The sequence below is a fragment of the Serinus canaria genome, chromosome 3 (genome assembly GCF_022539315.1).
Source record: "Serinus canaria isolate serCan28SL12 chromosome 3, serCan2020, whole genome shotgun sequence".
Taxonomy (NCBI): domain Eukaryota; kingdom Metazoa; phylum Chordata; class Aves; order Passeriformes; family Fringillidae; genus Serinus; species Serinus canaria.
Window position 1 is genome coordinate 9,598,725 of NC_066316.1, and position 26,675 is coordinate 9,625,399.

Below are 26,675 nucleotides of genomic sequence, written 5' to 3' on the forward strand. Positions count from 1 at the left end.
TAAGCCAGGGAACTATTCTGCTTTCCCAAACTGTGCTCACCAGCACCAGCAGTCATTGTAATATCCTTACTTCTGAGAGTGTTCCTCTCCCATGGGCAGTTCTTTTCCAGCTGTGTCATGACTTCTCACAATGCTTAACCTGGGCTTGCTCATGCAAAACACATTGCAACAAACAAACAAATGAAACACAGAAAGGAAGAAAAAGAATGGAGCAAAAATCCCCTGCCAGCCAGCCTAAAACAGAAATGAGGAAGGACTGAGCTGCTGATTTCTCAAGAAAGGCAAGTGAGAGGTGACAGCTTGTACACTCAGATGTGGAAGTGCACATCTCTGTGGGACAGAGAAGATTGAAAATACAGGAGTGTTGAGAGACAGATTGAATTTCCTAGGCTGTAGAGCAGGATATTGCACAGAGACTGTCATTACACCATAAATTGACACTAGAAGAGATCAGTGGACCAAATCCAGAGCTGCTTTGAGTGAAGATAGTGAGCCCTGCATGGGTGCTATGCCTCCACACTGTGCTTTGTGCAGCAGAGAGCTTAAAAAGAGAGTTGAAGGAACACTGGATGCTTCATCTTTTCCTGATAAAACACAGCTTGTCCATGTCTGTTGCAGTGTTCCATGCAAAAATTTATAAAAAACCAAGTTAGGTAAACACTGTTGGGTACCTGTGTGAGCACTTCAGAGAGGAAAATTTGGGATTTCCTCTCACCTTGAAATAGGGCTAAGAATTGCTCAGTCCAGCTGGTGAAAGGTGCAATATTTACTCTTATTTTGTGATATTGATTTTAAGTAATCCAAGCTCCGTTTAGCTGGAGGAAATAAAACAAAGTGAGAAAAGATTTTGTAAAAATATCTGAAGTGTCTCTATACTGACTGAAATGTGAAATGTGGAGGAGTTTTGCCATGGAGTTGTAAATGGTCTGGGCCACTGCCAGCTGCTCCAGAAAGGTTTTCTTGATTGCTCTGGCTGGAGCGTCCACTTGGGGTGGATTGTCCCAGCTGTGTGGTGTGGGTGGTATGAACCACACTGGGACAGTGGTCTAGCAGCCCCTCCAGTGGCAAGGAGCTTTTGTGTGTTCAGAACGTGTCTGTTCTGCTAAAAATCTGCCCTGCCACAGAGGTGAGGTTTGTGGTCAGTCTGGAGCCTGTGTAAGTGGGTTTTCCAAATTCCCTTTCAGGCCTGGGTGTCAGCAGTGAGCCTGCAGCAGATGTGAACCTTGTTGTGCTAGAGGATGCTGGATTTCATCACAGTGATCCTGGGGCCTGGAGCACTGCCAAGCAAAAACAGCATTGAATTCTAAGGTGCTTTCTGTGCTAAAAGCAATTTTTGTGGTCAGGCTCTGTCTCTCTCTTTCTCTTCCCTCCCCACCGCCTTCCTCCTAGATCTTTCTATCTCTCCACCTCACATTTACTGTTAAATGAAGTCCATACTATTCACTTTGGCATGTGGTCTCTTTTGCACCTTAATTTGGGCAGAAGTGTGGCATTCACATTTTCTGGAAAAATCCCTTTGCCCAGGATTTTTCTCCTGGGAAGCTGAGAAGCCTCAGAGAAAAAAGGAATACAATAATTTTCTGATTTTCTTCTCCTGTGTTTTGCTCATTGGAATGTGTTTGGAGATTGTTTACCCACAGGTGATTGTTCCATTGGATTCTGCTGTGAGTTGTTTTGACTCTGGCCAATTGGGGCCAAGCTGTGTCAAGACTCTGGAGAGAGTCACGAGTTTTCATTATTATCTTTTTAGCCTTCTGTAAGTATCCTTTCTGTGTTCTTTAGTATAGTTTAGTATAGCACTCTTTAATATAATAAAATATCATAAAATAATAAATTAGCCTTTTGAGAACATGCAGTCAGATTCATCATTCCTTCCTTCCTTCATCTGAGGAGAACACAAATACAATGAGAGGCATCTCCTATCCTTGGACCATAACATGCATGTGGGCAGTGTGTACAGCAGCCAGGACAAGCAGGATCCTGGGATAAATTAGAGCCCCTGTGCTGCTGCCCAGGTGCTTCTCAAAAAACTCAAATGTGCTCCATTCTCTAGCAGGCTGTGAGCCTTTTGACTCCTTTTGACTCTGAACCCATCTAGCAAATGGGAGAAACGCTGGATCACAGAATTGTAGAGCAGTTTGAGGTGCACTGAACCTTTTAAATGTCATCAATCCAACTGCTTGGCAGTGAGCAAGGACATCTCCCGGTAGGCCAAGTCACTCAGAGCCCTGTCCAACATTACCATGAATATTTCCAGTGATCTCTAGGCATTTACACTTCACTGATATTCCAGAGTTTCACCACCATCACTGTATAAAACTTTCTTATGCCTACTCTAATTCTATCCTCTCATTTTGAAACCATGGTAATATGAAAAGGATTTGGATGATATGGGAAGCAGAATGAGGAGGCATTTAATCTTTCTCAAGTGAGAAGTCTCTAGGGAAATGGGGAGAAAACTACTTGAAAATATATGCTGAAATGTTTGTAGCCAGAGAAAAGCTTAAATCAAGGCATTCTCCATTTTGGAAGTGCAATGTGGACAAATTTCCAGTATTTTAATGAAAAGGAGTCTATTTGCAATAGCCTAGGTTACCAAGGGCAGTGAGATGGATAACTTAGTGTGAGATGGATAACTTTGCTGCCTATACCTGACCTGATATTGCACAGAATTCTTAGATACAGCACTCAGATATTCTTTTCCGACAGAGCTCTGCTTCATCCAGGAAGAGGCTTCTGTCTCTGCTGCTTTGTGCTTCCATTTCCATTCCTAGCTGACAGCAGGTTCCAGCTGATACTCTGTGGATAGCAGAGTAGGCAGAGGTTCCTGGTGCACTTCATGCCCAGGAGCTATAAGAGATGATAAATTAAGATGTGCTGGGAAAACCCCACCTGGATCAATGGTGGGTTTCACTTGTCACATTTAGAGGTGTAAGGATTTCTGTGTGAGAAAAAAATAGCTGCTGATTTAGAGGTATTCATGATATTAAGAGTCTGGTTAATTAAGAAGGCTGTAGGGTGGTAGTGACTAGAAGATTTCCTTATTTCACTCTTTTTTACACTTTTTGTCTCTTGGCAGAGGTACTTGCTCAGTGTGGAAAGCACCTTTTCTGTGGCATATACTGTAGTGAGTGAAGTCAAAATTTTGTTTGAAAGTGTCAGTTGCCATGCTTCTCTCTGTGTGGCAAGAAGATTTTGATTGTGTGAAAGAGAACTCTGGTTAGAAAGCAGCAAAGAAGTAGCTTTCAGTAAAATATGAGGAAAAGGAGATAAATGTAACCAGTGCTGGTCTCTTTAAGACATAAAAGTAAATGAAAGCATAAATCTGACCCCATTATGGAACTATAATAAATCTGGTGATAAATCAGAGGCCGCTGATAATGTGAGGGTAATGCGTGTTTGCAATACAATCAGCACATGATAATAAAAGATAAGTGTCCTTTTACAAAGCAATGATGAAGCAGTTCTGGATGCCTTGAAGATCACCTTGTAAAACTGCTGGGTGAAAGGAAAAAGGTGCCTGGATCCAAGAGAAGTGTCAGTCACACTGGAATAGGTGGAAGAAACTGAACTGCCTTGGCTTGCCCAGCAAGGCTGGAGTGAGGAAGGGGAAATCTGAGCTGACCTCCCCAGCTTGCAGTTCTGAATCTGCCTTTGAGATGAAGAATCCTACCAAGCAAGAAGGACAATGGCTCTCTTGCAATGCTGCCAGATGGAAACTGTGCCTAAAAACCTACTGTGAAACCCTCATAAAGCAGGTAGGAAACATAAACATCGGTTGTGACTGGGAAAAAATGAAGTGAAAGCAGTAACTAACAGCCAGGGTTAACAACCAAAAATTTCCTGTCACTCCATAAACCTTGGTCTGGACAGTGGAGCAATGAGCAGGGCTGCATAATTATAGCCAAAGCCTTCTCAGCATACTCAGTGCAGCAGAGTCAGACGAATACTGCTGAGCTTGGGAAGCTGCTAATTAGTTTCATTTCTGTAAATTTCCATCCCATAAGCTGTATCCTCAGCTGGTGCTCCCACTTACTCAGCTCAGATATAGTGTATGCAGTGGAGTTGTGAGGACTTGCATCCAAGACATTGTCTGCTGCCAAAATGAAAGCAGGATTCCATCCTTCATAGATCTTAAAGCTGGATCAGCTCCTTATGGTTCTGTATCATTCCCTCCCATAATAAATTCAGGCCTTGAAACTTTACCCAGTGGCTTCTCTATCTGGACCCCAGCTCCTGATTTAGTAAGGATGGATCCTTTACCCAGCTTGCTGCAGACTTAGTGACAGTGATTCTGCCGTGTCCTGAGGAAAGTTCCTGAGTAATTGATTTGTATATTTGCATTGCTTTTAGATATGTTCATATTTCAGTGCTGAACTGTATTTTGATTTTTTGGTTTTTGTTTTTTTTTGAGATGGAAGAATTCCCACTTCTCAGTAACTTTGATAACCTACACTTAAATAAGGGAAGAGCTCTGGAATACATTTTACTCTATAAGGCATCTGTTCCATAACCCTAAAGAATTTTTCTCTCTTTTCAAAACCTCTCTTTCTTCTCTATCTTTATACACAGATGAAGTCTAAAAGCACTCCTTTGTTCCTATCTGGTGGTCCCTATGTCATGGTCAAGAACAGGATTTTTAAAAATTTAATTTTTAAATTTGAATTTATTTCTTTATTGTATTTGCAGGGACCCTCGTGGTAGGGGAGGAATGATGAATCTGACTCCATGTTCTCAGAAGGATAATTTATTACTTTATTATACTGTATTATATTGAAGAATACTATACTAAAGTGTACTAAAGAATACAGAAAAGATACTTACAGAATGCTTAAAAGATAATAATGAAAACTCATGATTCTTTCCAGAGCCCCGACACAGCTTGGCCCCAACTGGCCAAAGAGTCAAAATAACTCACAGCAGAATCAATGGAACAATCACCTGTGGTAAACAATCCCTAAACACATTCCACATGAGCACAACACAGGAGAAGCAAATCAGATTTAATTGTTTTCTTTTTTCTCTGAGGCTTCTCAGCTTCCCACGAGAAAAATCCTGGGTGAAGGGATATTTCAGAAAATGTGAATGCCACATTTCTTCTCTTCTATAGTCAAAAATTCAAATGATGGTGGCCAAATTTTTTGCTGAGTTCTGTGAATCAGAAATATTCTTTATGAGCTCTTTGCTCTTCTCTATCTTTTTTTGTCATGGTTTGCAAGAAGACACTGTTAGACATCTGGGTCATTGTTTCCCCTGTCCTGATCCATTCATTTTGCTATCTCTCTTGGAGGCAGGCTGGCACGTTAGCAGTGAAGCCAAATATCTCATTAACAACTTTGACAGCACAGGATAATGGCCCTGGCTTCTTCTGGAACAGATGGAGATTGAATTGCTGAGTGTGATCCCAGTGTTAGCTGTTCTTCATTCCTCTATGCTCTGGGATCCCACTTAGTGGAGAGCAGCACTTAAGAGAGATGCTCTGATCAGATGAAGGTCAGGGTTTCCTTTCAGAGATTGTCTTCCCTGGCCACCAGGAGTCTCTGGCCCTGTGCTGGGGGCTGTGTTGTGCCCTGATGGTGAGCAAGTGGAGGTGGGGCTGGAGAACATCTCCAGTGCCGCTGTACCTGCTCCATGCTGAGCTCACTGTTGTGTTCTCTCCGGAAGGCTGATCCAGAACATTAAAATGATTCAAAAACCACGGGGAGAGTTCTTGTTTCTTTTACAGCTCTGATCAGACACTGTTTCTTCCAGCTCCTTCTTGTAAATAATAGGGGTAGTAGCTGTCTTCTCCTTGGTAATGCACTGAGAGGGATGGAAAGGGATTTAGAAAACAGAGATGCATGAGGAGTTGACAAGCATCCCTTGATATGATTAGACATGTTTTGAGCAGATGGATGGGCTAACTGACCTCTGGAGGTCCACTCCAATAAAAATTGTTCTAAAATTCAATGAATATGACTCATCTGAGGCTGTGTTGCTATTTTAACATGCTTGTATGTTTTCCTTCGGAGACTGGCACTTGCATTTGCTGGATTCACTTAAGCAACCACATTGACATTTTTAAAAATTTTAATTTCTTTTTGTCAAAGTGCCAAAGCAAACCAATAAGGATCAATTGAACAAACAAACAGGTAAAATACATAGCAGGGCCTTGCTGATAAAACTGCCAAGGTGCTCAGTGCTCTGTGCTCTGAACCAAAACTGTCTCCAACAGTGGAACAGAGGGAACCTTTGGGATGTAGGCTGGGATATATTAGCCACCTCTCTGCACTGTCAAGTGCATCCCACCATGGTCTTATGTGTGTCCAGTTTGTTTTGGCATTTTTTGACCTGATTCTCTTCCATCTTGCTCCAGACTTTCCTGTTGGTCTCCAGGGTCTGGAGAAAAACAAAACAAAAAAAAATTCAAAATTTCAAATCTTCAAAACTTTCAAAATAAATTTTAAAAAAATATCAATTTTTTGAAATTGATTTTACTAATAAAAGCTGAAGTTAAGAAGGTGTTTATTCAACACCTCACTTTTTTCTGTGCCCTGTGTCACCAGGCTCTCCACCCCATTCAGCAGCAGGCTCAAATTTCCCCTCAGCTTGAACAGTTTCCATACATAAATGTTTGTATTTCTAATTTATTTTTTAATCCTACAGGTCAAACTATTCATATTTCATGTTCACAATGGAAGTGAGGTGCTTACCTAGAAGTTCAGAGAATTGTTATCTTGGAGTTAGCACACTTCAAATCAGAGACTTCAAAAAAGAAATGCCAGGTAAGTATAGATTTGGTCATGAGATTGCAGTCCTGTTTGTGGAGAGTAATTTATGCCATTTTTAAATGGCATTCTGACTCAATTTTGCTTTGATGGTAAAATTCAAGTTCTTCTGGGCTTATCCTGAGTTTTAACAAGGAGATAACAGTTTTGAAGGATTTAATATTCAGTTCTTGTGTACTAATGCAGTGTTGGCTGGAGATAGAATATTACAAGGGGGGATGCATCCTGCATGTCCAAATTTCTTACTTTGAACTGTTATACATTTTTCTTGAGAGTTTATTTAGAGGTCTGTGGGTCAATAATTTAAATGTGAGTGAAGCTATCTCTTTCTAGCATGTCTGATCTCCTCTTCTCTGCCTTCAATTTTTTTTAGCATTCAATGTCTTTTACAAATTAGATTCCCCAGTGAATATTTGCTTTAGCTCCACTCAGAAAACTTGCTGTTGAAAGAAAGAAACTGTAAATAACTCTCCTGCTTGGGCACCCTGGCCGAGTGCCTTATAGCATTTTTCTCTTAGAATTTAATTTGTTCTGTGATTTAAGGTGCAGCATTCACACTGAGCTGAGAAGCCTCTGTGCTTCCTCTCATCACTGTCTTTATCATGGTCAAATGAGCACTTATGGTGTGCAATGAGACTTCTCCACATTATTAATAACAGCTCTGACCTATGGGGATCCTGCTTTTTTCTGGCAGGGGAAATCTGTCTGCGATGGCCTAGGAGCAATTGCAGCTCTTTGTGCTGCAGGTGAGCATCAGTCAGTTTTATGCACTCCACAGCTCTGCACAGCCCCTGTCCCCTCAGCCAGCTAAGAACACAAAAGGCAGAAATATATTTTCCAGCCTGGCTCAGTCTGGAGCCTTCAGGAGGTTTAAGTGGGCCATTGCAGGGAAAACGCTGCAGTGCAGCTGCTTTGAGTCCTACCTGATGTTCAGAGGGATAAAAACACTTAATTAGCACTCTACTTTCTTTGAGTTTCTGTGAGAATCCTATAAACCAATTTCAAACTGAAATTTGGGCTGGCTCACAGACCAGCAGAGTGACAAACACCCAGGGAAGATTTGAGGGGTCTTTTCACAAGTCATCAGGCTCAATCTCTATAACTGAAGGGTGCATTCTTTTTTGATGTGTGCATTTTTTCATGTTTCATAAATGCAATCTGCTTGCAAGAGAAATTTACATTTAAAAGCTATTTGAACTCAGAGGTATTTATCATGGTTTTAGGTTTGGCTTTTCTTTTTCTGAAAGCTGAAAAACGATTCCAGCCTGCATGAGAGTCTATTGTTGCTACCTTTTAAGTATAGCAAACCTCTTAGGCATTTAAACTGAGCAAGAAATGATTAAAATAAGAAGAGACCTGGGTTACAGTGATAATTATGCTCAAAATTTCTACTGTAAACATTGTGGTGAATTTTTAATCAGCATTTTGAGAGCAGAGGACAACATCCAGCTTTAGTGTTGTGAGCAGTACATTTTAGGTTTCTGAGGGAAGATGTGTGCCATGTGTTTTAGAACTGCAAGGGGTTGGCTGTAGGGCAGCTCTTTGTTCTCATGGCAAATGCGTGGACAGAAAAATAAGCTTTCAGCCCAGGGATTCTTCAGGTTAAAAGCATGCAGGTCTAGCTTGTGAAATCCCACTATTCAGCTGCCATTTCAACCCTGCTAGCCCATATACAGGAAAAACATCCTGGACAGCTTTTCCCCACCCTGTGATTTAGGATTCATTCTGGTACATCCCACCCACCTGATGAACAGCCCTGTTACCTTCCCAGTCCTGATGAAATTCTCTCCTGAATCTTCCAGCCCTTGGGTTGAGGGACAGGTTTTGCTATCTTCGGGAAGACAAAAGAGTTTCATGCCAGTCTGTGAGACATATTACTGGTATAAGACCCTTAGGGCCCTTTCAACATTTTCTAATAAAACCTCTTACTTCATCTCCCACGTAACGGGGAGAGCTTTCCTACATGTGCCCTCAGTGGTGGTGAGGTGTTGGTGCTCACCAGAAATTATTGTAATGAAGAGGTGATGCCTGATTCTGACTGTGGGGCAGGGAACCTGTTTGTTTCTGCACATCCCACTGCAATTTAGACTTCCCTGAGACAGAAACTCCTGTTGGTGTCTGCAGGAAAACATGGCCTGCATGAAGTTATGTTGGCTGCAATGTGGATGCCGGAGAGGGAAATGAGACAAAGCTTGATAGGAGACAGCTTGATGCTTGAAACAGGCAGCTCATGAGAAAAGGCCAAAAAAGAAATCTCCCTTAGCCCTGGTTGGGATGCCAAATGAGCTGACACAAACCAGGCATGGTCCTCTCACTACTGAATTCCTTCTGCTCTTTCACCACTTCTCTTGTCCAGCTCTATGCAGATGTCATGGTTTGACCCTGGCGCAATGCCAGTGCCCCATGAAAATACATTCTCCTTCTCCCTGGTGTCTACTGTGAGATGTACCAAGAATAGAGCAAAGAAGGCTCCAGCTTAGGAATAAAAGGAAAAAAAAATTATTAACCTGCAATATATAAGAGAAACACACAGAACTCAGGATGAAAACCTTCCAAACATTCCTCTTTCCCCCACCAAATTTCCAACACATCGCAGTAAGACAAAACCTTGGATTCTCAAGTCAGTTGCCACCCCTCAGATCACTAAATCTCAGTCCATCACCACCCTTCAGATTATCCATTCTCAGTTCATCAACAAGAGAGGAGTGCCTCTTGCACCATGGGCTTCCCCTGGAAACACAGCTGAGACCTCTTGTGTTTCCATGTCACGTGTGGCACTGCCCAGAGATCATTTTGCCATCGTGACATCTTCCTTCCATGCCCAGTGCTCTCACCACTGTGCATGGACCAGAGCTGCTTCTAGGGTTTTCCTTTTAAGGGTGCTTTGGCCAGTTCAAAAAAGAGCACAGTCTCTCACTTTTGGGACACCTGTCCCCCCCAGATTTCACCCCCTGGGGCTGAGGGGTCTCAAGAACAGAGATCTTCTTCTTCTTCCCTGAAGACGGAGGGCACCAGCACCACCCTCCTCACCCATCATCGCTGTTCACACACTCCTTCACATCACATCACTGCACTCTCTTGGCTCCAAGCCATTGCCTCCCCCCAAATGCAGTCTCTGTGTCACAGGAAAAAATGGTTCTGTCCATGGCTATGCAAGAAAAGCCCAGCCAAAGGCCACTCCATCACCTCCTCCCACCTAGGATTCTTCTCAGCTTCTCTCGGACATCTTTCACTTGCACCAACTTGCATCACACTTACCCATTTCCTGCTATTCCATCTCTTTCTCTCTCCTCATTCACCTCCCAGAGGATCAGCATTTGTAAGGTTTCCATCATCCAAGAAAAGGGTAAAAAATCTCAGGCTCTGTCTGTCCAGAACTCCCACGCTGCCCTGCTGGGCACCTTCTCACTGCATCCCCCCTTTCTCCTTCTCAGCCAGGCTGTGCTATTAAATTTCAAGGTGGCACCAGCACAGACACAGACACAGGCTCCCTCTCTCTCCCTCCCTCTCTCTCTCTCCGGGGGAGGCTGCTCAGGGTTCCTCCACCCTTCCATCCTGCAGGGGCCTTCCCCTCCCTTCTCTGTCCCAGGCCCGGCCTACCTCACTCAGGCCTCATGGCCTCCCCTCCCACACCCAGCTCGGAGCCAGGCAGGGCAGCTCTGACCTCTCCAGGGCAGCTCTGATCTCTCCAGGGGAGCTCTGACCTCTCCAGGGGAGCTCTGATCTCTCCAGGGGAGCTCTGATCTCCCAAGAGAACCCAAGAGAGCTTCCCCCTGGGAGTTCTCAGCTTTTAAGCCCCTGTGTTCTGAGGCGTATCCATGTCCTCAGGTGCCAATACACAGACCTGAGCACCTACTGGTTTGACCACAGCACCCCAAAAAAACTCGCTTCCTCTCAAACCAGGACATCCAAGAAGGTTAATGCTCAAATATTTGAAGAAGAAGCTGCTTGTCTGTACAGTGCCTATTTTTCCTTCCACTTGCACTGGTTTTGTTCCAGCCTCCTCTGGGCTGCTCCAAGTCCTTTGGGGACTTGGGGGCAGCTGGCAGCAGTAGTTGCTCGTGCTGCTGGAGAGCTCGCTCAGCTCTCTTTGTTGTGCCTGTGTTGCATTTGTTGCTGCAAAAAGAACTGCAGTGTTATTGCCATGGTGGCCTGCATGTTTTTGGGGGGCCAGCTGGCCTGGAGGAATGACATGGGTTCTAGGACTTGTCTGCATGAGCTGTCTTGTACCCTCCAGAAAGCTCCTGCCTGCATTTTTTATCACGGAGATCCAGCTCTCCTAGTGAAAGGCTACAGGTTGCCATTATCCTTCTCTTTCCTTACTGTATTTCTTCTTTTTTTTCTTTTTTTTTCCTTTTCCTTAAAAAAACCCAAAGCAAACAAACAAAACCAAAAGCAAAGAAACAACAAAATCTTCAAAATAATGCTGTCTAGCTGTCTCAAGATAGCTCTGCTGAACTCACCTTGGCAAGCTCCACATGGTTAAAAGACACTTTTGGCAGCTTCTTGCTGCTGTTCTTAAAAAAGAAAAAAAAAAAGTAAAGAAAGAAGAACTGCAATTTTTGGTTGATTAAGCCCCTAAAATGCCCAGGTGAGATTGCAATGCTGTTTTTTAATGTTCCCAAAAGGGGCTAGTGCTATTTTTCAGGACATGTACTGCCCATTGGTAGCAGACAATTAACATTCAAATGTCTCATTTGGGAAAAATTGCAAATTACAGTGGCTAGGAAGCTGTAAATTAGAAGTAGCACAGCCCATTATTCCCAGGCCTATTTATGTGTCAGAGTGCACTGCTAAGGCTTGATTATCCTTTCCAATCTCCCCTACCTGCAGCAAGGAGCTGTGTGTGGGAGGCTGGGTCTGGTCTGGATAGTTTATGTAGGGTTTTTCCTCTCTGTCTTTGACATTTCCATGATTTCTTGATCTCCAGCTTGCAGCAGATTTCATTTTATCCCAGAACTGATGTCCTCATCACAGCATGAAAAGTCAGCCACATGCCATTGATTGGTAGACAAAGATTTTTTGTCTTTCTGCCAGTCCTTGTTCTGTGAGGCCACGTTCAGCCCTACAGCCATTGCAACTCCTGTTTTGGGTTGCAGCCCCTCTTCTAGAAGTTTCTCCCTTCTAGACACATGACTGTGTATATTCAAGCCAGTTCTGGCCCCCCACCCTCAGGGACCCAGATATCTTGGTATCACAGCCTCATCTTATCAATCTCTGCAGACTTTCTGGATTTTGCTTCATTTTCCAGTTTTATCTGCATCATCTCCCAGAGCACGGCAGCGAAGAGTTCTGGGCATAGTCCTGCTCTTCATGTCACCTCACCAGGGCTGCTCTGGCTTCCCCTGACTGCTTTCTTCTTGATATTTGTCAGGTAGGCAGTTCTTAACCTGTTTATTTCATGCTTTATTGATGCTACATAGCACAACATTTTAAACCCAAATGTCATTTCATACTGAGTCAAAAGCGCTCTGACGATCTAAGCCTATTACATCTGGACAGTTCCCTTTATCAACAAAATTTGTAATCTCATCACAGAGTGAAATCAGGTTTGCTTGACAAGGCCTATTTTCCATGAAAACCAATTGATTTGCCTTGTATTCCCTTTAATTCCTCAGAGAATAGATCCTGTAGGGAGATTTCTACAGCGCTGTCCTGGATTGATGTTATTTATCCCTTTCACTCTGCTTGTGGTTTTACAGTTTTGTCAAATTGTTGCTAGCCTGTTCCATACTGTGCTGTGCTGGGCTCTACTGCTGAGGAAAGACAGAAGCAGGAATTTCTCGGAAACCAGAGTCCCAGTGGTGCCTCAGAGCAGGGGATCCCATGGGAAGCAGTTTGAAGGGCAAAGTGGCTTAGGTAAAGCTGATGGGTCATGAAGGACAGCGTCCTCCAGGGGCAAGGATGAGCCATCCTGATGTTGGTGACCCACAGGACACCTCCAACCAAGACACAAGGAATCAGGAAGCAGACCAGGGAATGCTCTTTCTCTTCATCTCTTAATGAGGGAGTTTATAGCTGTCCTCAGTCTCCTGGACTGGGCAAACCAGAAAAATCCAGATGAAGGTGCTCACTTTGATGGGAACCAAGGCTTTAAATTCAACTTCATACTCCGTGTCACTTCTGTTTGCTTTTTTTTTTTTTTTCCCTAAAAAGAAGTCAGTTTTTACCAAGCTTAATTAACAGAATGGTCTTGAGTGTTATAACCCTTTCTCTTTGCTGGTAGATCTCCCCTTTCTCTTTGAACTAAAACCACTCTCTTTGACACAGGGCACCAGTTATCGATTTATCGATTTCTGGGCATCAAGCTGGGCCCCCTCTAGGGGTTCCCCTGCTGGGGGGGAACCCTCTTAGAGTGGTTCTGTGTCAGGAAAAGGAGAGACACAGGACTTTTTCGGTCTTCAGCTTCTTGTTTATTATTATCTTATCAAGAGTTTTGCACATTGTCCTCAGCAGACTCAGCGCACTGGAAAAACACCACAAAAATGGCTAAAAATCTCTTGTTACAAGGTCTTTTAAGATTAAAATATCCAATTATGAAATGACACTTAGATTATTTTCCCTTTTAACCCAATAACTGATCCCTGGAGGCCCACAATGAAGACTTTTCTGTCCAATTACAAAACATCACCCAAACCCATGAAGAAGAAAGAAGAAGAAGCATGAAGAAAGAGCTTGAGACAACACCCTGTGCCCTTCATCTTGTTCTCATCTACAACATACTAAAAATCTCAAAACCTAAATTTCTCACTCAAGTGACATACCACACTACTCTCTTTAATCAATTTCACACTTTTGTGGATTCTGGTCTATCTTGAAGTCTGGGAAAATTTCTCCACGAGTAAGGGTCAAAGACAGTGCTCCCCAGGGGGTCAGGACCCCTCAGAGCAGACAGAGAAATATTCCCTGTGCCTTTCCACAGGTGGGCCACCAGAATTTCCACAGCCTGGGGAGGGAGAAAGGCTCAGAGTAGAAGGGACATTAAAGGGGGATGTCTTGCAGCAGTGCTGGAGGCTGAGGCTGGGACTGCTGTTCATGCAGGGCTAAAATGCTTTTGCTGTTCAAGTTCTTGTGTGCCTTGATTGCCTGGGCTGGGTCAGACCTTGGTGCTGAGATCCAGCCAAGCTACAGAGGTGGGAATGTGGTGGATGGAGAGGCTCTGATGCTAAATATGTTTTATTGTGGGGTTTTTTCCAGTGGAATGTGTTTGACTGGAAATTTTCACGGCATGTTTGCTTTGGTGTTGCATAGGAGTAGTAAAGCAGAGGAGGAAAACATTGAAAGGTTTCACAGCACAGTCTGAGTGGCTCTGGAGTCTGCATTTTTCAGGTTTCTCAGACTGAAGAGTGCAACCTCAGCATGTCTAAGTGTCAGAGGGGGTCATTGCAAACTTCTGGAAGTGCCTGCAAGAAGGTTTGCAGCCCAACTAAGCACCTCATCCAAGCAGGCTCTTGAAAGGCTTCTTCTGACACTCACTGCTAATAAAAAACTGCTGGGAAGGGAACTGCAACAGTAAATCCCCACAGCTATCAGACCTGGTTGTTCTTCATCACAGGAATTGTGACAGAGGTGTAATTGTGTGTGGTGTGAGAAGAAATAGATATGGACGAAACAACTTCTCTTTTTTTTATATTTCAACAGTCTGCAGAAGGTAACTTCACCACTCCTTTGTCATTTTCTGCTTATTTTATTTGGCATCTGCTGTCCATTCATCTTCACTTCAAGTTTTATCCTCAAAAACTTCATTTCCCTGCGTCTTTTTTTCTTTTTTTTTTTTTTTTTTACCTTTGAGAAGCAAAGCATGACAGAGTCAAGATGAAACGAAACGTCCTTGTCTTGGTAACTTTTGCAGACACAAATTTTGGAAATCATGAGTCCTTAATATTCCTTTAGCATTTAAACATAAAATTAAAAACTAACCAAGGGAGTCCAATTTGTAGTTTAAAATTAAGTCAGAAAATTAAATGCAACTTTTTTGGTCTAGCTTTTCAGCTGCTCCATCATGTACTAATTAGCAGGAGCTGTAAAACTCTGATTCTCTATAAAACCATATAATTCTGTTAGCTGAAGTTTTAAATTATACTTATTGCTTCATTTGCTAAAAATACATGCATATATATGTACACAGATACATAGAAAATGTGACTACTTGAAGAAGATAAGTTAATTTCTCTATAGCCTTATATTCCAATACAACTTATGCGTCTTAGGAGATGAAAAGATTGACTCCTGTGAATGGATTTTATTGAAACTATTTTCAATTTTATTGAAAATAATATTGGAATAGCTAGCCACTGTCTTAAAGAGTAAGAACAGTTTGCACAAGTGGATGGAAATAAATATTTCAAAGTTGTCTCCAAGTGTGAAACATTTTAATTTTGGAATCCACAGCATAAAAGGATGCTCAGAAATTCCCTGCAATTTTCCACACAGAACTGATGGCTGAAGAGACCCAAGCCCATAGACCAATTGATGTTTCTTGTTTCTCTCAGATTGGTGAGTGTTGCTCACACAAATCAGTTCTCCCCACGTCTTTGCCACAGGAGGGAAGGCTCAGCAAGCAGAGCCGCCTGTCCTCTGCCCTAAGGTCAATGAGAGCCAGTGGCAGTGGATCCTTTTCTGTTCTGCTGTGGCTGAGTGGCTCATGGAACCCAAGGAGAGCAGGAAAAACCTGAGACCTGCTCTCTGGATGAGCAGGACAGACACTGCTCAGTGTCTAAGTGGGAACTGCTCATGGAATATTCTGTTTTCATAGCAGAGGGGCCAATTTTTTTTTGTTTTTCAAAAGGACTAAAACCTTATTAAAAAAACTCAACCCATTGATGTTTGTTTTACGTTGGGCCCTTCTGGGGGCTCCCTGTATGGAGGAAACCCTCCTGTAGCAGTTCTGTGCCAGGAAAAAAGAGACACATGGGACTTTTTCAGTCTTCAGCTTCTTGTTTATTGTTATTTTATCTGAAGTTTTGCACGCTGTTCACACCAGGCTCAGCACACTGGAAAAGCACCACAAAATGGCCACAAAATGGCCACAAAATGTAGAGTTTCAAGGTCTTTTAAAGTTGTCTCATCCAATTAACTCTTAACACATACATTATTTCTACTTATCTACCAATAACTCATCCCTTGATTGTCCATGTAACCTCTGCACTCTGCTTTCCTTCACCAACCACCCTGTGCCACCAACACTGCAGAAAGTGGAGTAGATGAAGAAGAAGAAGAAGAAGAAGAAGAAGAAGAAGAAGAAGAAGAAGAAGATGATGATAATGATAATGATGATGATGATGATGATGATGATGATGATGATGATAGAGGCTACACCCAAATTCCTCCATCTTTCTTCCTATCTACACCATTCTAAAAATCCCAAAACCTGAATTTCTCACCCAAGTGACACACTATATTACTCTCTATTATCTGTTTCACACTTTGGTAGATTCCAGTCTATCCCAAAGTCTTGGAAGTCTTCTCCATGGGCAAAGGTTAAAGGCAGTGTTTCTCTGGGGGTCAGAACCCCTCAGAGCAGACAGAGAAATGTTACCTGTGCCCTGGGTTCCCACAACAACCCAAACCCCAAACAAACACGAAAAGTGAAAACCAAAGGACAAAAGATATCATGGTTCAAACTTTTCCTCACCAGGCACTGGTATCCTGGTTTCATGGTTTGAGTGTTTGGCTATCCAAGCTCCAGGCTGGTGTATTCAAAGCTTTCTTATGCTGGTGGCATTCAAGTCTTTTTTTGTTGATGCAAGCCACATCAGCAACAGTGGAGAAAATCAAAGGAACAGAGGAAGAAAGGAAAAAAAAACAGAATTCTGAAGAAGTGTAGAAAGGAGCAGGAGATGCTGGTATTTCTGTTCCTGCCTGTAGCAGAGCGTTTGAAATTCATCAGCACTCAGCTGACATTCCAGAAAACAGAAGTACATTTCCTTTCACTCAATTTTTGAATTCTCCAGAGGTAACAAGTGTTGCAAACAGTTCCTGGGTTTAGCTCTATTGTGTGTGGTGAATGCATACAGCACACCCACGATTAAGCAGAGAAATTCAAGTCAAAGCAGGATCTAGTTACACATTCAAGATGTATCTCCTGCTCCCTCCAATATATTCATTACCTGGTATTGTTCCACAGCTGCTTTCATCAATGGACATTGTACAATGACAGTAAATTGGCATCTATATGGTTATGCAGAGTTGAAAAGTCCCTCATTATTTGCTGGAAGTCCTTTGGAAAGGGTGAGTTTCACCGTTTCTCAGCAGACTGGGTGCAGATGGGGCTGGGGTGTGGCAAAGGCTCTGCCACTCCCAGGAGAAGCTGGAAATATGCTGTAGCTGTTGCTTTGTCCAAAAAACTGTGGCTAGAAGGGAGGCACTGAACTGTCCCATCCACCTGTGGGTGATGGCTGTAAACACCTGGATTACCCTGGGAAAGGACACCTAAACCTTGGGAGAACTCAAATGTGGGACCTCAAAGGAAAATGATTGCCAGGGAAGATACAGAGCTTATAAAGCACAGTGCCTGCCTGGAGTTTGATAATAAAAAACTTTTACAAAGAGATGTCTTCTGTGTAAGCACCAAAACAGTGAGCTCCTGAGTCACAGGGGAGGAACTCTGGGAGCAGACTTCTGCCCCTGGCCAGGTTTGGTTGGAAGGTGTGTGCATGATTTGTAGGGTGGCTGTTTTCAGGTGTTTTAAGGGTGCTGTGTGGCCACAGCTCCACTCTGAGTGCCTGGCAGAAGGTCACACAGGGTAATTCCTGGTGGGCTGCTGACAGGGCTGAGGCAGACAAACCCTTGGAGGCACATTTGGGTTTTCCCAAGCCAAGAGCAGCAGGGGTAACCAGGCCAGGAGAGCCTGGGAGCACCTGCTCTGAGTTTCTGCAGGGTGTTTTTCCAGGAGAAACATCTCCTTACAATTGTCTCACCCCTGACCCAACACCCAGGCCCACATCTGCCCCACATATCACTGAGGGGACAGGCAGCTTTGTGCCAGCTATCTGCGCAAGGCTGGGAAGTGGGAGTAAATCCTGCACTTTATCCTGCCCAGAATCATCCTCATGGAGAGAGCTGTAGAGCTTAAAATGGTGTTCAGTCACAGCTTTTCCTGTTAAAAATCCTTCCAGAAAGAATTCTTCTTACACACCTGGGAACTGTGAGTCCCATTCATTCAACTGTGAGCCCCTCTCCCTGATTTTGGAGAATTCCCCATTTTCTAAAAGCTGGAGAAAGAGCTTTTTTTCTCCTCCAAGACTGGCAGATCATACAGCTGAAAGTAGAAAATTGGTTCATATTAATATGTGAACATGCTAATTTATGCATCTGATTGATATTATTCCGTAATTAAATTATATTCCCATGGTGCGTATAACATCAGGGTTGTAGTAATACAAATAATTAGTAATTAGCTCTAATCAGATCAGTTAGCAAATGCCAGATTCCAGATGAATAAGCTGACCAGCAGTGTCTGTGGTGAGGAAAGCCAAGAAAGAAGGAAGAAAAGATAATTTGTGTTGATGGATAGGGGAGGAAGTGAAAATAACAGGAAATCCATTTTCAAGAGAACTCCCCTGCCAAAGAAAACAAGAATGCAGCCCTTAAAGATGCTCTGGGCCGTAGCCATGAGCCTGCAGCTCAGCTGCTAGAAGACATTCCACTCTGACCTCTCACACCCTGCCCTGAGTCCCTCCCAAAAGCCTCTTAGGATGTTTTGGTGCTGGACTGAAAGAAGGGCCAGTCCAGAATCAGGCACAGGGCACCTTCAGCCAACAGGACATTCCTCAGCTGCCCCCCAGCTGACAGCTCCTTGGACATGACAAGTGATGAGGGCACATCAGTCTTCCTCAAAAGGCCTTTGGCACCTTGGCCTGGGAATTTTAGGAATGGGTTCCTACTGAGCTGCTCCCACTATCTCCAGGCAGCTGCAAGGGGGCTTAGGACAACTGACCCCGGGTCATGGAGAATTTCTCTACAGAAAAATGAAATATGAAAATCTGTGAATGGGACTTCCTAGCTGAGAGGTTAATATTGCAATCTGAACAGTTTTTCTTGGCTCAAACCAGAAAAATATTGTGCTTTCCCTGTTCTCTCAAAAAAATAAACAAAGTGTTTAAAATAATTTTAGTCTGGATCTGTCAAACAAAGTCAGAACATTCAAGATGTGCTCTTGCCAGGCGAACTGCACTTGGACCTGTACCAAATATTTCAGACAAATAATTTCTAAAGAAAGTACCTGGCATTGTATCTACAAAACATCAGTGTGAAATATTTTGTGATTGTGAAAGGGTTTTGCTTTTTATTTTCTCAATTGTAAGATGTCCTTGAAATGAACACTTTCCTGCAGCCAAACTTCTCTGTGTTTAAATGATATTTTGTGATGAAAAATATTCTTAGCAAACACAAAACAATTGCTGCTGTGTGCCAAGTTAATGCCAACAGGTTCCTCTCTTCGAGGGCAGCAGGAAAACAGAGGTGTGGTAAATTGTCACACTTGCTACAGAGTTGGTTGAAGTCAGGGATTATTTAATGATCAAGAAAAGCCTGAACAGGGCTTCCTGCTGATCTTGCACCCGTCTTGAGCAAGGGCTAACAACAAAATGATGTCTGAGGTGAACCAAAGTGATTGTTTAACCTTTTGTATCAACGATTAATGCTGATCAGAAGTAACCAAGACCCTCATTGAGTGTTATTTACACTTTCACCCCTTAGAATGCACATGAAGAGCAAAGATGATATGCCTTACATGTATGGCCTCTGTCACCAACACCCACCCTATGAAATACAGTTGTCATTCTCTTTGGGAAGGACTTAAAATTTTGTATAAAAAAGAAGGAGTTTCACAGGAAAGAAAAAGAGAAGAGAAAAAAAGAAGAAGAAAACAAGAGAAAAACACCTCTACTTGCTCAGGATTGGTTGATGGACTTTTCCTCTCACAAAGGGATACTTTCAGGTGAGATTTCTGCCTCCAACTGCATTGGAACAGACCCAGACATATTTTAATATATATGTCTAATAAATCTCTGTTACTATACCTTCTGTCCAGGCACACTCTGTAGTTTGTGCATTTATCACCAGCAACCTCAGACTGCTTTCCCTTTGCTTCAATAAACCACACTATTTGTGAATCTGGGTTCTGGGTGTTCTTACTGAATTCAGCCAGACCTATGGTATCATTAAATCACACTATTCATGAATCTGTCATCATGAAAGTTCTTGTTGAACAGGAACAAACTCACAGTGCTGAATTGGTAATAAATGGAAATAAGGTCTGTCTGCACCCAGCCCCTCAGAGCCCTGAGTGCCACCAAGAAGGTTTATTTTATCCCAAGTCTCTGTGTGCTTGACTCAACAGGTGGTTGCTTGGGCTTTTATTTTTTTTTTTCCCATTTTATGCTTCAACAAGCCATTGGCTGCTTGAAAGTTACTGGTGGGAGTTCACATTTCACACTGTTTTCAGAAGTGCCACTGTTAGGTGTTATCTTAAAAGTCTTCCTCTTGCATGTTCCCCCTTCAATGAGATGTTTTGGTTACTTACTCACAATTCAGTTTTGTGAGTTGCCACTGGTTACCAACAATTTAGTAATAATACAAGCTGTTGGTTCACTAAGCTGTTTTTGAAAGAAAATCTATATTAGCTAGCCTATATTGGTTCCTTTGAGCATTTATTTATTTGTTGTGATCACTCTTGCTGCTTGAGTATGTCTCAAATGAGTAGAAAAAAATTAATATACCAGGACTATGGCAGGTCTTCTAAAAATGTGATGGATAAGCCAGTTCTTGGATGGAACAATGAAATGTAGCCCCAGGTACTCTAAGGTCCTACACACAGAACAGCATCTTTAATCCTGGAGATTCTAGACGGCAGGATGACTCCAGAGAGGTGGCAGATAACTTAGATGAGCTCTGAAGGCTTAGCAAAAGACAGAGATTAAATCCATGGCTAAGCTGGATCAAGGGCTGACTCCCTGAGGCTGTGTCCTTTCCATTGTAAAACAATGAGGGGATGCTGCTGAGGATGTGCTACTACCACTCCCATGCACAACCACCAGTTTGACCCCACTAAGTGGCAGCAAAAGATGCACTGGGCAAAGGTAGAAGGGAGAGAAGCAGCAAGCAGCTGACTCAAAAATATAGCAGGGAAAGTTCAGCTCTCACAGCCTGCTGTCCCCTCTGCAGGAGATTATTGAGCAGTTTGCTGTTATTTTTATTGCTGAAGTTGCAGCCTGCTCCTTGATTGAGAACAAAACTGATTTCTTTTTCTCTCTCAGCATTTCTCATATGCCTGTATGTGAGTATGGGTATCTTATGTGTAAAGGTACCTGTGTATATGTATATAAATGTATGGATGTGTATCTGCACCTGTAGAGCACCAAGAAAGCAGGAGTCTGAAAGAGGAGTCTGAAACACCACTGAATGTTCTGGAAGGACAAACTGAATGTGTATGCAAACACCTGACCTTGTTTTGGGGAGGCAGGGCTGCCGTAATCCATCTGGTGCATCAATTCAGATGCTTTTCCTCTGCTCAAGCTCAGTCTGTTGCTTGCAAGGAAATTCTTCAGAGGGAGGGTTTTGACCAAAGCAACACTGAGCTATCAGCCAAGAGAAGGTGGCTTTCTTCCCAGCCACATGGCACTCTGGCTGTGTGCATTCATAAATTGGATGTAGCAAATTAGAGATTCTCTCCTACCTCCCACCTCACAACACCTCACTCACGGGGGCCTTTTCCTCCCCTCTGCTTGCTCCTGCAGATCCTGAAGTGCAGATCACCTGGTTATAAGTGCACTTGGACACGTCCAAGGAGGGACATGTGATGGCACACAGGAGCACCACCCACCTTCTGACAGCTGCTTGGAGCAGGTTCCCCAGAGCTGCCTCATGATTAGTAAACAGCAGACATATGTTGTGCTCACCACACAACCTTCAGCTTGTAACAGTGCTGGCAGCTCCTGCTCTCTCTCCTTCCTTTGGCACTGCTGTGATCCTGATGTCTGCAGCACTGAGTCATGCCACCATGTCTGGAGCAAAGCCCACTGCTCTTTTGCTCACAAGGGGAGCAGGACTGGTGACCTGACTGCCTGACCATGCTTTGTTGAGGGTGTCACTACAGCAGCATCTGTGAGCAAAGGCATGAAGCCAGCAAAGAGCATCCTTTGTGCTGGCTGACACTGACAGATGCTGGTGCTGGGTGCTGAAACGGGCTGGATTAGTTTAATTGAAAAAACTGACATTGTTCTTGTCACCCATCTCCACCTCTGCCTCCTAGCTTGGATTTGAAGCTCTCTAAGCCAAGGACAGATATTTAGATTGCATCTTGCCCTGAAGAAATCTCTCAGGTGCAGCCCTTCTGCAGATTCTCATCCTGTGGTCTTGCCTTAGTCAGACAAGTGTAATGATCTCTGAGACTGGAGCCAGACGTGGCTTATTGTGCCCTCTGACTGAAGTTCCAGCCTTGGCTGGGGCTTTCAGCAGTGTTCTCTGATGTCAAAACACAGGCCACTCTCTCTTTGTGCCCTTTCTCATATCCTCCTTCCACTAAAGTTCACAGGCACTTAATTGCATTACATTTTTGGCTGCCTTTGAATTTCCTTTGCAAGTCAGCAGGTGGCATTTCCCAAATTGTGAGAGATGTGTGGCAGCCAGCCCGGAGAAGGTGGCTGTCACTTCCTCTGCTGTTCTCCCCTTGGTGTACAGTGATGTTCCCAAGCTATGCCCTCTTGTTTCCTCAGCAGGGAGCTCTTGCAAGCTGGCTCTGTGGTGGGAATTGCCTGCATGATGGGAGAAATTAATTTCAGACAGAGCTATAAAAATGCTCAAGGCTAGGAGATTCCCAAATGAAGGCAAAAAAATAAAAAAAAATCGATGGAGGTAGCAGGGAGTTATGAAATCCTGTCAGATGACAGATGCAATATTAGTCTCTGACCCAGCAAATTATTTGCTGAGTGTCTCTGTTCCCTTCAACTGTGAGATTCTCAGAAAGAAGGATTTTTTTTCTTCCCTCTCAGTGAATCTCCAGCACTCCTCATGAATCTTTTGAGGTTGATCCACGATGACATCCTACATTATACAATTAAGTTGGAGCTTTCTGACCCTGGTCTTTACAGTCTGGGATTTTTCCTTGCAGCTGATCTTAGGTATCACAACAGCTTGTCAAAGGTTAAAGACACCAGTGCCATTTCTTTCTTCTCATCAACCAGTATAGCAAAAGGCTCTCACTTCAGAAAGGTTTCTCTCCTCCCTCTCTGGGGTGGAAGAGATCTATTGTAAACTAAAGAAGATGTCCCTGTATCCAAACATAGGAGCTCACTGCATATGGAACATTCCTGCTCTTCCCCAAGGATGAGAGAATGACCCCGTGGGGTAAACTGGTGCTGTCTGAGAGAAAGCAGGTGTTGGTGGCACTTTCTGGTCTTCATGCCATAGACTTAGAGGATTTTAGATGTTTAGATGATTGTATCTGCTCTGCCAACCAGAGATGTTACAGCAGGCCACGACAGCATCACTTTTCTTAGGAAGACACAGATGCCTGTTCAGCTCCTCAGTGACCCACAGCTCAGACAATCAGCAAACTGCACCCCTCCTAAGGCACAAAAGCAATCACTGGGAGCTTTGTCCCCACTCCCATCTGCAGTGAGGCTCAGGTCCACCTCCCCAGCATGCAGACCCCCTTTAGCTTCCTTGCTCATCACCCTGGGCTGCCATTCCAAGTGCCAGCTCCATGTCACACCGTGGGTTTCTTCAGGATGTGGAGCACAAGAATACCGACTTTCAGCCAGGTGATGTTTCCAAGAGTGCTCCTGCTGTTCAGATTTTTCACACAGTGTTGCTGTTCCTGCTTGCTGCTCACTGGGGGGTCCTGGGGACATGGAAAGCTGAATCCCTGTGTTTGGAATGCTATTTTTAAAGCTGGGGGCAAGGGCCCCTGTGGTGTTTTTAGGGCTGCCCTTGTGGGAGAGTTTTTCCTACCTCTGGAACTGGCTTTTGCATCTCAGGTTAATATTCAGCCAGCCCCATCACCAAAGATCATAAGGCACAGTCCTCAGCCTTAAGATTGGTTTTAAAATGACATTACTATTGTTGTTTTTAGGCTTGCTTAATGACCTCACAGTACCTGTATTTGCTTTCTAATCTTTTGGAGCTCCAGGTATACTTCAAATCAAGGCTAGGAAATACTAGTTCCTTTTCCTTTAAGGGAATAATCAGAGGGTTTTTATTCAATACCATGTACTCCAAAGCTCAGGCTTTATGAGAAAAACTGAAAAATTTCCCACAAATCATGCATAATACATATGCAGAATGGACTGGGAGCACATTGCCAGTCTCCAGGCTTAGCTGGTAGCCCAACAATTTGCCATCTAATGTGGATGGAATCCCTGTCTATGGCAGGGGGGTTAGGTCTAAACAATTTGTAAGCTCCCATCCCACTGAAATCATTCTATGGTTCTGTGAATTCAATGCCAAAAGACCTGTCAGTGACTACAACAGGCTTTTGAGTCCAGGGACAGCATGAGATGGTGCATACAAGTACCTCTCAAGGTAGCTGGACTGGGTGCCCTGGGCCAAGTTTCACTCAGTCTGAAGCTTCACATCCACCCCAAAAAAAAGTGTCACACAAAGCACCAGTAGCTGTATACCATGTGTTTTAATAAACCGTATAGCTACCAGAAAAATAGGATTGCATGTGTTCGTTCTCCCCCACCCCCCAAAACAAAAGAAATCAAATTCAAACCAAAATAATGGAAACCTAAAACAAGAGGAAAAAACTGTCCTGGAGCAAAGATGACGCACAATACAGAGTAGGAGGAAAACATCTTTGATGACATCCTTGTTCAAAGAAACCATATTTGTAAAACACGAGGCAGTTGAATAATAAAATGATCATTGATTTGATTGGTTTTCCCCTCTCTGTGTGTATGTGTATATATATATATGTAGCTACATATATATGCCTATGCTGTTACACCCTGGGATGGGACGAAATGTTTAGACAAAAAAAATAGTTGAATGCAGGGAAATTTGTAAGACAAAAAAACCAGCTGAGTGTGGGGAGCAATAAAGAAGAAAATAAATGTATCATTTCAGTCAGTGAAGGAAAGACAAGGTTCAATTCCCCTACAATTTACCACTGCTCTGCTTATCGGGGAACAGACTTGTCTCTCCATGGCTATGCCGTGTCCCTGATGCACAGCTGAGCTGTGAGCTTCTGATCTGAGTGGTATTCACTGGTCTGTGTATGAGCAGGACCCCAGAAATGTATGAAGCATTCCTTTCTCTGGTTAATTCCCATGCTTTACCATGATTTCTTTTTTTTTAATTAAAAACTTATTAGTATTTCAGTTTGCTTTTTTCCCCAGGTTTCTTGCACTGACTGCTGAGCAGGTCTCCACAGCAAGGTGGAGCAGCCCAGATGAGCAATAATGCCACAGTAAAGTGCTGTTATCACAATGTGACAGGATGGAGGAATTAATTTTACAACGGATCTCATGTTACTTCAGAATTGTACTCTGTCTGCAGAGCCGAGTCATGCAGTTGTAACCTCAGCTCTTCCTCACTGAGTGGGCCTGTAGGGCACACCTTAATCCAAAATCAAGGAAAGGAAGTAAAAATGTTTTTAATTTCCTTTTCTCCTTCCATGGAAACCTACCCCAAACAAGAAGAGTAGGCAATACCACCCTACCTGGAGGTGTCTGATTCACTCTTAGGCAAATGAGTCCTGCATTCAATAGACAGAACAAGCCATGTTCTTCCTCTTGTTTTTATATTGCTCTTTCAGAGAACCAGTTGCTGTCCGTGCTTTCCCAGATCTCAGTGCCGTGCTTAACGAGCAAATTAAGCACAAGCTCATGCTGGCTGCAAAGTTCAGGTGACCAAGAGGGTAATAAGAGAACAGCTCAGTTTGCCAGATGCTTGTAAACACCATATTGAAAAGAAGGCAAAGGCAAAACACCCTTCTCCACACTTCCCCCGTTTTCCTTCCCTTTATTTTTTTCTTCTTTTCATTCTTTGTATCTCTTTTGCTCTTTCTTTCCCTTTTTTGTACAGGGGTTGATGAAGATAAGCAAGACTTGTGCATCACAAATGGTGGAACTCCCCCCCAGCCCCTCCAGCTTCCCACTCTACAACAATGCACAAGCCCACCTCATCCGGTACCTGCCCCCAGAAAGTGTTTGTCTGTTTTTGGAAAACCGCTCAGTCTGATGTGCTGGGGACTCCTGCAGTGCAGGAGCTGGCTTGGCTGGCTCTTCCCCCTTTCCTGAGGCTCATAGGTGGTTGTTCTTTGACAGGTAGGCAATAAGAGCCACAGCTACCCCGACGTAGATGCCAGTTCCGATTGTGATGGACAGGACAGCCAGGAAGAGAGCTCGCCGGGAGCTGGAGCTTGCGTGGTGGAAATCCCCCTTGGCCACTGCTTTGTTTGTCTGCAAGAGATACAACAACAACAACACCAGATTTTTATTTGTTTGTTTTACCTGGTGAAATAAAGGTGTGAAACTAATTTTTTGGCCGAAACAGGATCCTGGGATATGACAGGTTAAACTGGTGGGCAGTCAGACATTTTTTAGTCAAATGAGGTCGTTTGCACAATTGAGACGATGATGAGTGCTGGGTAACCAGCAGGATCTCAAAGGAGGGTGTCATTTTTATAGACCCTGGTGTGGTATCAAGCAGGAACACCAGTAAGAGATCTGTCAGCTACAAGACAGGTCTTGTATAAGCAAATGAGCTCCTTTAGTTCCAAGAGAGTCTTTGTTCCCTCATTACAATGAGTGAGGAATCCCCAGTGCTTTAATTGCATGTCCCCACAAATGATCCATGTGCTGGGACACTTTCTTCTTCAGAGCCATCTACTACTCTATTTTTGTCTTTGGTTTTTGAGGTTTTTTTGGGGGGGTTTTGGGTTTGTTTCTTTGTTTGTTTGTT

General features: G+C 43.5%; 1 protein-coding gene across 1 annotated transcript in view; it reads right to left on the reverse strand.

Annotated features, from left to right (window-relative positions):
* Nucleotides 1-24,377: 24,377 nt before the first annotated feature.
* Nucleotides 24,378-26,675, reverse strand: part of SYNDIG1 (synapse differentiation inducing 1) — a 49,850-nt gene continuing 47,552 nt past the window's right edge. The window contains exon 4 of the mRNA XM_030236464.2: nucleotides 24,378-26,173. Within this exon, the coding sequence (XP_030092324.1) occupies nucleotides 26,015-26,173 (159 nt within the window). The 3' untranslated portion in view covers nucleotides 24,378-26,014. The remainder of the gene's footprint in view (nucleotides 26,174-26,675) is intronic.